Source organism: Solanum verrucosum, unplaced genomic scaffold (genome assembly GCF_900185275.1).
Source record: "Solanum verrucosum unplaced genomic scaffold, falcon-dt-bn FXZP01000175.1, whole genome shotgun sequence".
NCBI classification, from domain to species: domain Eukaryota; kingdom Viridiplantae; phylum Streptophyta; class Magnoliopsida; order Solanales; family Solanaceae; genus Solanum; species Solanum verrucosum.
Window position 1 is genome coordinate 671,663 of NW_026020399.1, and position 10,553 is coordinate 682,215.

A 10,553-nucleotide genomic window follows, 5' to 3' on the forward strand; every position below is an offset into this window, starting at 1 on the left:
ATTCTAGTTCCACGACTCTCCCTAAACACAAGGGTACAAAGAGTACAAGTTTAGTTTTTTCTAGAGGAAAAAATATTTTCCAAATTGGCTGCTGTGATTTTATTCCACTTTCTTGGATAAGAAGAATTTCTCAGTATCCAAAACCAAAATTTTCACCTCCTAAGACCTACGTAAACAATGACGATATGAGTATTTTATCACAATAAAAATGTATAAATAGTAGTAGCAAGTATATTGTGATTTCATTCATAATCCAACTTAACTATTCATTTAAAAAATGGAAGGCACCAATAATGTGGTTCTACTGGATTTCTGGGCAAGCTCATTTGGTATGAGGCTAAGAATTGCATTGGCATTAAAAGGGATCCAATATGAAGGGAGGGAGGAAAACTTATTTGACAAAAGTCCTCTGCTTCTAGAGATGAACTCTGTTCATAAAAAAATCCCTGTTTTGATTCATAATGGCAAGCCAATTTGTGAGTCTCTTATCATTCTTGAGTACATTGATCAAGTTTGGCATGACAAATATCCCTTACTTCCTTCTCACCCTTATGATAGATCCCAAGCCAGATTCTGGGCTGACTATATAGATAAGAAGGTATGATTGTTTGTTTATGTTAGTAGTCATAGTATTGCTCCTGTAGTTTCTTGTCCTTCACAATCTGTTGATTTGTATCTCAGTTATCATATCATTTTGTTACTATCTGTTGTTTGTTGTACTTCCATTACATCAGAAGTAACCCCTCCACTTATGAGGTAAAGATAAAATTTGTGTACACTCTACCCTCCTCAGATCTCACTTTGTTTGGCTATACTGGTTATATTGTTGTTGTTGTTAATAAAGATGAGATCTGTGTACACTCTACCTTCCTCAGACCCCACTTTGTTAGACTACGCTGGTTATATTGTTATTGTTGATAAAGATAAGATATGTGTACACTCTACCCTCATCAGACCCCGTTTTGTGAGACTACACTAGTTATATTGTCAGACTATCTGTTGTTTTTTGTACTTCCGTTACATCAAAAGTAGCTTCTCCACCTCTGAGTTAAAAAAGATATCGTACACTCTACCCTCCTCAAATCCCACTTTGTGAGACTACACAAGATATATTGTTGTTGTTGATAAAATCAAGGAACAATTTCTCTTTTACTTTTACTGATTCCTTTACTACTTATGGATATCGCAGATATATAGCACAGGAAGAAGAGTTTGGAGTGGTAAAGGTGAAGATCAAGAGGAAGCAAAGAAGGAATTAATAGAAATTTTCAAGACATTGGAAGGAGAGCTTGGAGACAAAACATACTTTGGTGGTGATGAGAATTTGGGTTTTATGGATGTGGCTTTGGTTCCTTTCACTAGTTGGTTTTATTCTTATGAGACTTGTGCAAATTTCAGTATAGAAGCAGAGTGTCCAAAACTAGTGGCATGGGCTAAAAGATGCATGCAAATTGAGAGTGTCTCAAACTCCCTTCCTCATCCTCACAAAATCTATGCTTATGTCTTGGAACTCAAGAACAAATTTGGTCTAGCCTAGCCTAGTTACTCACACCACTTTAATCGAGGAAGCTTAGTAGCTCAATTGGTTTGTTACGTGAACTTTTTCCTTGAATTAATGTAGTGTACGCCAGAGTGAATTTACTGTGTAATTTATGGTGCATGTGAACCCATGATTTTTACCGAAATTAGATATTTTGTACTGTCACATAATTTGTTTGCATCAATAGTTGGTTGAGTTAAATAAATAAAGTATAAGCTCTGTATGTGATCAAGTTGATATTCTTAAGAGTTCTACAACTGAGGTTAATAGTTCCTTCATATATGTAAGTTTTGTTTATTGGAACTGAGAAATTTTGGCACAGAATGGGAGCAAAAGTCATGTTCCAACACTTTCTAGTTTCAAAAGTCTTGCAGATTTTCTAGGATTGTCCAAATAGGCTCAAATTACAATTCGTTTCGAAGATGATCTCTCATTTTTTTTTACATTATAATCATTGCTGCTATAGATCCCTCAACATAACATACACAAAAACAAAGTGAGGGAGAATTTTATTTTTCTTTATTCATCAAAGTGCAATAGTTACAGAACATTGATCAGTAAGCTCTATAGATTCCTACTTGGGACTTTGCTAGCCAATAAATAGGGTGGTACACGTAGCATCCCACGTTCACACGTCAATATTTTGACCTATGGAACATCAGACTATTGAACGTGGGATCAATAGGTTAGATGGAGACAACTTTACTGTTGCACCAAAGCTCCCTTTCTGACCTTGCTAGCAAATGCCCACAAAAAATCAAAGAAATTCAAGTTACAAAAATTAGCTTGTGATCACGAGTCTGTAGGCTTTTATCTATCAGGTTAACTTAATTGCATAAGAGAAGTAAGCTTTTCACCCTTGCTACGTAGGAGGAAAGAACCGGTTGAGATTGAATGGCAACGTGTAGAATTCTTCGTTTCTGTTGTCACCTCTGAAAGTTCTGAACTTCACCCACCAAGGCATGCCCCGGTCTTTCTTTGCTTTCTCCACATCCAATGTGTTGTCAAGAAACACAGCAACTATTAGCCCCACCATTGGAGGTGACGTGAATATAGTGTTGACAAATGCATTGAACTGCAAAGCAAAATGCCAACATTTCAGACCAATTTTACAACAGCAACAACAACATACCCAGTGTAACTCCACAAGTGGGGTCTGCAGAAGGTAGAGTGTATGCAGACCTTACCCCAACGTATATAATTGAAGCTGCAGGTGATTTAAATAGTACTCACCCATCCGGCGTTGGTTTGAACAAGACCATGACGAGCTGGATACCAATACTCATTGAAAAATTGTGGAATTGATATCCCGAGGAACAGTGATAGTCCCGTTATAATGAGATTCCTCATACAATTCAAATTTGTGAACTGAAGAAATGATAATCCAACAGAGCCTGCAGAAGTGAAACCAACCTTACTATCTGGAGAATATCACAAATAAAACTATGTTATCTGAAATAATAGCATACCTACAAGTCCAAACAGAACACAATACAGTGCCGCATATATCGGGAAAGGTATCGATGCAAAAACAGCCCCAAACTTCCCTGCATACAGCAAACAGTTTTTTTTAAAGTGCAGTTTAAAACATCTCGGTATTTCTGAAATTCAACATCAAATACTAGAAAAAATAGCAAGGGAATAAATTTAAAAGTATTCAGGAAAATATATAACTTGATAGAATGTGAACGTACTTACCAAGCATAGAAAAGAATATCATGAAACCAGCAGAAATTTGAACAACTCTACGACTTCCAACTCGAGTCAATCCAAGAAGTCCCACATTTTCTCTGAAATGAATTGCGATGGTTACTTCTTACCTATAAATCATCCCAAACTACAGAGAGGGCTATATTGTGATGCCTGAATTCTTACACAGAAACAGTGGAACCAGTGCATGTTCCAAAAAGTCCATCAAGCAAAATGCCTATTCCCTGCAAAATGAAAATTAGAACAATAAAATGTTTGTTTTTTTAAAAAAAAATGAACTTGATCAAAAGAACTAATAATGAGAATCTGCTTTTACAGTTACGAAATTATTGGCGACAAAATATTAGTATCCATTAGAAACTTCCCAGAAATGTTGTCTAATTCTCCACAATCAGAAAGAACAAGGCATAGCACACAAGAATTAATAAAAGCTACCTGCCATCCAATGCCACGGCTTAGTACATAGGCAGGAGGTGGAGTGGCAATTGCCAGACGAGATGCCGCCATATAAGCTCCGGTTGACTGCACATAGTAAAAGTCAGAAAATACTGTTTTCCATATGACAGAAAATGTATCTTCATCAAGTGAAAATAATAACTAAGACGAAAGCAATTGTATTGCAATGATCTCACATTATTCAACTTTAGAGGCATTCATTACGATTTTCATTGAGAAAAGATTAAAAGATACAAAAAGGAGTTCAAAACATCCAATCTAAGGAAAGCTTCAAAGAAACAGTCCAAGCACAGTAAGACAAATTTGGCTAAGTACTGATCGTCGATCAGCTATCAATAGCAGTTTGTAAAATATCCTCGTCATCTGAATCAGTTCTGTTCATTTTTGCTAAATGAATGAAGAAAAGAAGCAGGTCTGTTAAGTACCTCAACCATTGAGACAACAACTGCAGACATCATAGCAAAAGAATGCCCCGCTGCAAAAGTAGGAGGACCCCATTGCAGGGGATATGGTAATTTGAACCTGAAATTACATTGCAAAGGGAAGTTTAAAAACATTGGGGCACATCAATAATTGTATTTTAAAAGAACACCAAGCACTAAACACACCATGGAGCAGTAGAAATGAGATTTGCTCTATCAGTGCGGCAATTATGTTGAGTTATAGCATGTTTGCCATGGTACGCCCCACTAGCCGTCAGAATAATGGAATATATCCAGATAATGGAAACACAAATCAAAACAGGGAATCGCTCGAAAATTGGAAAATCCCTCATTGGTTTAACATTCTTTAGATACTGCAAAAATATAAGTGTTACTTGAGTGAACTCAGAGAGTATGAGTGAGGAAATGTTCCATTATTTTAAAGCACCACTTACTTGTGACAAGCCAATGACCAACAATAGCATTGGAAGCCCAATTTCAATGCAATTCCCTAGCTGCAAATATGAGCAAACAATTCATTAAAAGAGGGAAAAGATGATTCAGCTTACCGCTTGTTTTATGAGTAACTAGTGAGCATAACTCGAGGGTCATATAAATCCAACAATCTAAATCCAGTGAAGGAAAGTAAAAATTATACTTAAGATTTCATGGCAGAAATAAATATTTCTAGAACTTGAAGCAAATCTTAAACCAGACAAAAATCAGCTTATTAAATCTTTTGGTTATAGACAGCCGTTAGCATGCCATATTGAATTCTGAATATTTTGCTCCAGTCAGGAAAAATAAAGAGAAGACTTATAGAACTTCAAAAAGCATCAAACCAAGTTCCAACAATGGTGAGAAAGAATTAACAAGAAATAAGTTCAAGACAAGTGGCTTCCCAGTATAAAAGTGGCAAGAAATACTTACTGCAGGAAAACCTCGCTGAAATAAGCCGAAACCAACTAATCCCACAACAGGTGCCATCCCAAGGGGACTGAAAAACCTGTAAATGAGCAGCAAGCCAGTCAAGAATATGGCCAAGTACTTACTCTACCTAACTGAGCAATAAAATACTAGTACCATACCGTGAGAAGAGCCCCCAAACTTGGCTGTATCCCAAAATAATTTGAATGCTAGCTGCAACAATTAAAGCTCCTTGAATAGCTCGCATCGTATGTACAAATCTCTGCGGTACAGTTAAATCCTTAAACATATTTTTGTAGAAGATTATGGGTACAATATGAAAAAAAACTAAAGTACGGATCAATATATCTCAATTGATCTGGTTTACAAAACCAACGCAGCCTAGGCAGTACATAATTTAATTAGTGATGCCATAAGGATTGTTTTCAGATCAATCACTAGAGAAAACACAAAAAAAGGTATAATTTGTGCGCAATGAACTGGAAGAAGAAACATATACAAGCTCACTTGCTGAATTTGCCAGTATATATCAGTCTAAAAAAAGGACTAACATGGTGGCATAGCATTTTACAGACTACAAATATTATAGCCTTCAAAGAGTCTGCTGATCATTGAAACAAATCTGATTGAGAAATGACCGAGTTTCAAACACTTACTACATGTGGATCACTAATTCGTTGAAGATGTGAGTCGCTAATTATATAGACTATAGGAATGACATATGCAAAGGAACCTCCAACAACAGCGGGCAACCGAGTTCCAAACAGTGCTTGGAGAAGTGTATTTATTCCAGCCACAAAGAGTAGCGTTTGTATAACCCTTGCTTTGTCCCCCTGAATGGAGAAATGACAGATCTTTTTGATGAGTAAATAAGGTTTGAGATTTCACTGTTTTATGCTAATACAGAGATATCAGTTCTTTCCACTATTGCACATGGACTGTGATACATATGAGAAGATAACTAGAGAATCAGCTTACATCTGATCCGCCCATTAAGGGTACAAGCGCTGAGGGGATCATCACACTTGTGCCGAGCACTAATATGTAATTTTGAAAGGCTAACAAGATGGTTTCAACTGCAGATATGAAAAAATTGCTTTAGTAAATACACAAGGTGATAGTGATGACACTTCACACTGATGTTGTCTAATGATTAGCTAGACAGGACAGTTCAAAACAATACTAAGTAACAACAACTAAAACTACTACTACACCTCAATCCAAGCAATTTAGGGGGCGGGACTGTTCAAAAAGAAACGAAACGAACACTTGCATAACCTATTAAAGATTTTGAACTTTTCTATACTACCAATTGTTTCCCCATGTTAAATACACAATAATCTGCACAAGAAAAGTTTATATCTGTAGCAATATTTGAATAATCAGACAAGTCCCAATGTTAAATGGCACTAATGTGTCAGCATTCTTCTAAAAACCAATTGTTTAGAGATTAACTGAGCAAAGGCTTCATCAGCCATTAGACCTTCCAAATATCCTTGAATTTGAACTACATTTATAACAAGCATTACACTACAATACCAACCAGAAAAAAAATTCTTTTGTTCATTCAGAATTTACCTGAAATGTGTATTACTTAAAGAAAAAAAGAAACCTTACTGTGACATGGTTAAGAAATGCTAGGAAAGTGAACTCCTCTATCAACCCAAAAGCCCAAAATTAAGCAAGATAGCAGTCATAAACAGGAATTAAAATGTCATCAAAGTTCCAATCTTTAATATAACAAAAGAAGAAACATCAAAAGCCCAAGATTGAGCAAGATAGCACTCATAAACAAGAAATAAATGTCAAAGTTACAATCTTTAATACAAAAAAGAATTTCTTTTTTTTATCAAAAGCAAGCCAACCAGCATTCACAGTACCCCATTTTGAACCATCAAACAATTAGTAAAGACAATTAAAAATATCACCTTTATAGGCACACAAAAACACAGAACCCCAAAGAAATGTTTCAAAAGTTGCCAACTTTGAAAATGTTAACCTTTCTCTCATCAATTCTAAATGGCCCACTCCACTCCTCCAAGGGGAGTAAATAAACAAAAACAAGAATGTCCCCAGCATTGTTTTTTCACATTCCAAACAAAACTCAAAACCAATGAAGACACAAACTACAAGTTTAGAGCAAACATGAAGTAAAAAAAGAGAGAAAATATACCCCATGGAGGATTAGAGTCTATGCAGTACTCAAGGTCTTGAAGTTGTTCCATTGGAGGATGAGAAATATCAGCCATTGTCATTTGGTTCTATTCTTCCTCTTCACAGAATCAAAACAAAGAATATAACATAAAGAAGAAAGAATATTAACACACACTCAAAAACTCTAAAGAAAATAAAAGAGAGAATATTTGTGAACAAGAGAAAGAAAGCAGAGAACTAAGAACAAAGTAAAGCACAAGCCAGCAGCAATAGCACTCACACTGTAACCCCCCAACCCCACAAGTTCAAAAGAGAAAAATACATTAAAAAATGACTAGCAAGAATTTACAAGGAATAAATGTCCCTCAGTATATTATTTAAAAACAAAAAGTTGAAGTTGGATAAAAACAATGTTTGACTCTTATAACCAAACAAATATTTCAAAATTTAACTAAAAAAAAAATATAAAAAATTTCATGATCAAACGCTTCATCCTAGTGCGATTTCAAAATTTCATGATCAAACGCTTCGCCCTAGTACGATTTTACTAACCTGAGTTAAGAAAACTAAACTGCAAATAGAGCTTTTGTAGTCTATTTTTTGAAAGTTGTTCAACAAAAAAGGGCTTGATTATTGGTTATATTACAGAAATGCCACTGTTGTTGTTGGGTCCCACAAGAGTCAAAACTCAAAAAATGGAATGGTAAATTTCATGTTTCATCTTCCTCTGTGTCTCTTTAATTTTTGAATTTTAAATGTGAAATTCTGTTGGAAGAGACTATTCATGTAATTAGGACTCTATTATTAAGTAAGTACTATTTTAGTTACTTAATGCCAATTTAAGTAGATAGTTTTTCTTTGTGTGAACACGGTTTTTTGTTTCAAAAAAGGTGGACAAAAATATTAATTTCAACAGTTTGATTTACCTTTCTATGAATTATTATATGATTTATATATGTTTGTTATTTACATTTAGCTTATATATGTCAAAAATTTGGTGTGTATATTAAGAATTTTGTTTTCTGTAGGATATTTTAAGTAATATGTAATTTTGTTTTTCAGGATCCAAAAGAATCAATATTGACCAAGAATATGAAATGTATTATACTGTCATTACTGGTTATGCACATTTATCTTCTTTTTTATTTATTTTTTTGAAGTGTGCATTTTTGACAATGTAAATGTTTTTTTTTTAAAAAAAAAAAAAGATCCCTATTACATTGGAGACGGGAAAAGTAAATTTTAACTCAGGATTAATGATCGAGCTAAAATTTTCATTAAAAAATATCAAAATTTAAAGAAGTAAGTTTACAAAAAAAAAAAGTCAGTATTACGGAAAAATGTTACCTAACTATACAATGTTTATTTTCCTAACCTCCCCCTCCTCAAAACATGAAAAAACTAGAAGGCATTTGACCCAAATTCCAAAAAAACAAAACATCATTTTTTTGGGGAATTTAATTATAGTTGTATTCAGTGCCCGTTGAATTGATTTAAAAATAGTTTTTAAATTAAAAATAAAAAATCAAACTAAAATGACTTTTAAGTCAAAAAGTAGGAAGAGACCTACTTTTGATTTTTGACTTATTTTAAGTCATTTTAAAACTTATTTTAAGTCACTTTTGACCTTGTCAAACGCTTCTTAACTTATTTTAATACATTTTTGACTTATTTTAAATTATATTTTATATTTGTCAAACACTTCTATAAGTTAAAAGCTGACATAAAAGTATGTTTGACCAACTTTTAAGTCAATCCAAACACCCTCTTAATTTTATTTTATTTGTAATTTATGAAAATTGAGTTGAAAAACAAGTTTGAAGCACTTTGTAAAATTTGGAATCAACTCCAAATGGATTTGTAAATTTTATAATTAAACACTAATTTTACAATAAATAAAAATAAAATAAAATAAATAATTCTCATGATCAAACGGCTTCTGACTTTTTTAAGACCATCTCCAATCCATCTCTATTTTACTCTCTATTCTATATATTTGGAGAGAAAAATAGATAATGGGTTCTCCAACCACTCTCTATTTCACTCTCTAGTATTCTTCAATTATAGAAAGGTGAATAGTAGTTCTCCATTTACTTTTTGATTATTTTAATATTATTTCTATTATATTACTAATTAAATCTTTATCATTTGTAATTATTTTCTAATGTAATAGACATCTAAAAATATATTATTAACAAGTTACTATTTCCACCCAAATTTTAAAAAAAAAAACTATTTTTTTAAAAAAAAATTGTCACTTTAAATATGTAATTTAAAGTTATTTTAATATTATTTATATTATATAAGATTATTAATTAAGTCTCTAATATTTGTAATTATTTTCTAAGTAATATAACATCTAAAACATATAATTGATAAGTATACTACTTCGTTCCCGAATTAACAATTCTTTTAATTTAATTTTTAATTATTTTTTTGTCATTTTAAATATGTAACTTAAATTACAATTATTATTCATTATGAAGTATGCCCAAAATTTACATAATAATTCAAACAATCTACTTTTATGTTATAGTGATAAATTATTAAACTACACTTTTTAATGAGTATGAAAATATTTGATGCAATAGTTCAAAATGAAAAAGGGGAAGTAAATTAGTACACGAAATAATTGGATACAAGATGAAATTGTTAATTTAAATAATTTTTAGCTACACCAAAAAAAATAAGGACAAAAAATTGCTCATTTTAAACTCCGTAATACATTAATTAAACATTTATGAGAGTAACGTAATAGTCTTGAAAGTTGAGTATTTATGTAAAATTTAAAATAAATTTTACGATGATACAATATTTATGATGTAATTATATTTCACCAATGATTTCACTTTATTTGAATTGTTCGTTAATATGCATTATATGTAATATTTATTGCAATTTATGTTATTTAGAAATTTAGATTAAAATATAATTTTATATTAAATGAAGAATTTAAAAAAAAATTGTATTACATAAAGATTATAGAGTGATTATTTGCAAAGATAAGAAATGATTTATATTATGAAATAAGAAAATAAAAATGAAATCGAAATAATAATATAATATTTAGAGAAAAAAAATTCTTTTTTAGAAAGTAAAATAGAGATTTGGGTTGAAATTGATTGTCTAAAAAAATAAAAAAAATTATATTTGAAGAGTAAAATAGAGGATAGAGTTGGTGATGCACTTAACAATGCTAACTAATCTTTTAAATGAACATAGACTTATGTCTTGCACGTAGCCCATCGATCAGTATTTTGAAGGCTCAAAAGTCAAAACCCATTATATATAATCTTTCTACACATTTAAGGAACAAACTAAATCAACTCTAATTAGAGGATTAG

The 10,553-nt window shown here is 32.2% G+C and overlaps 2 protein-coding genes across 3 annotated transcripts; one reads left to right on the top strand and one right to left on the bottom strand.

Moving 5' to 3' along the window:
* Positions 1-277: 277 nt before the first annotated feature.
* On the top strand, positions 278-1,537 carry LOC125839814 (probable glutathione S-transferase parA). The gene is made up of 2 exons (XM_049518817.1): positions 278-598; positions 1,190-1,537. The coding sequence occupies exons 1-2, from the start codon at positions 278-280 to the stop codon at positions 1,535-1,537; spliced, it is 669 nt and encodes a 222-aa protein (XP_049374774.1).
* Positions 1,538-2,283: 746 nt separating this feature from the next.
* On the bottom strand, positions 2,284-7,522 carry LOC125839792 (nucleobase-ascorbate transporter 1). Of its 2 annotated transcripts, none has more exons than XM_049518791.1 (14): positions 7,229-7,522; positions 6,034-6,131; positions 5,712-5,888; positions 5,217-5,317; positions 5,059-5,134; positions 4,584-4,643; positions 4,315-4,502; positions 4,132-4,228; positions 3,686-3,772; positions 3,416-3,474; positions 3,239-3,330; positions 3,010-3,087; positions 2,774-2,934; positions 2,284-2,615 (listed from the first exon to the last, which is right to left on the bottom strand). In XM_049518791.1, the coding sequence occupies exons 1-14, from the start codon at positions 7,308-7,310 to the stop codon at positions 2,403-2,405; spliced, it is 1,569 nt and encodes a 522-aa protein (XP_049374748.1). In that variant the 5' UTR covers positions 7,311-7,522; the 3' UTR covers positions 2,284-2,402. The 2 variants fall into 2 exon arrangements, 1 of the variants encoding a protein (XP_049374748.1); XR_007443701.1 differs by having other exon boundaries at positions 2,394-2,615; positions 3,014-3,087.
* Positions 7,523-10,553: the final 3,031 nt, after the last annotated feature.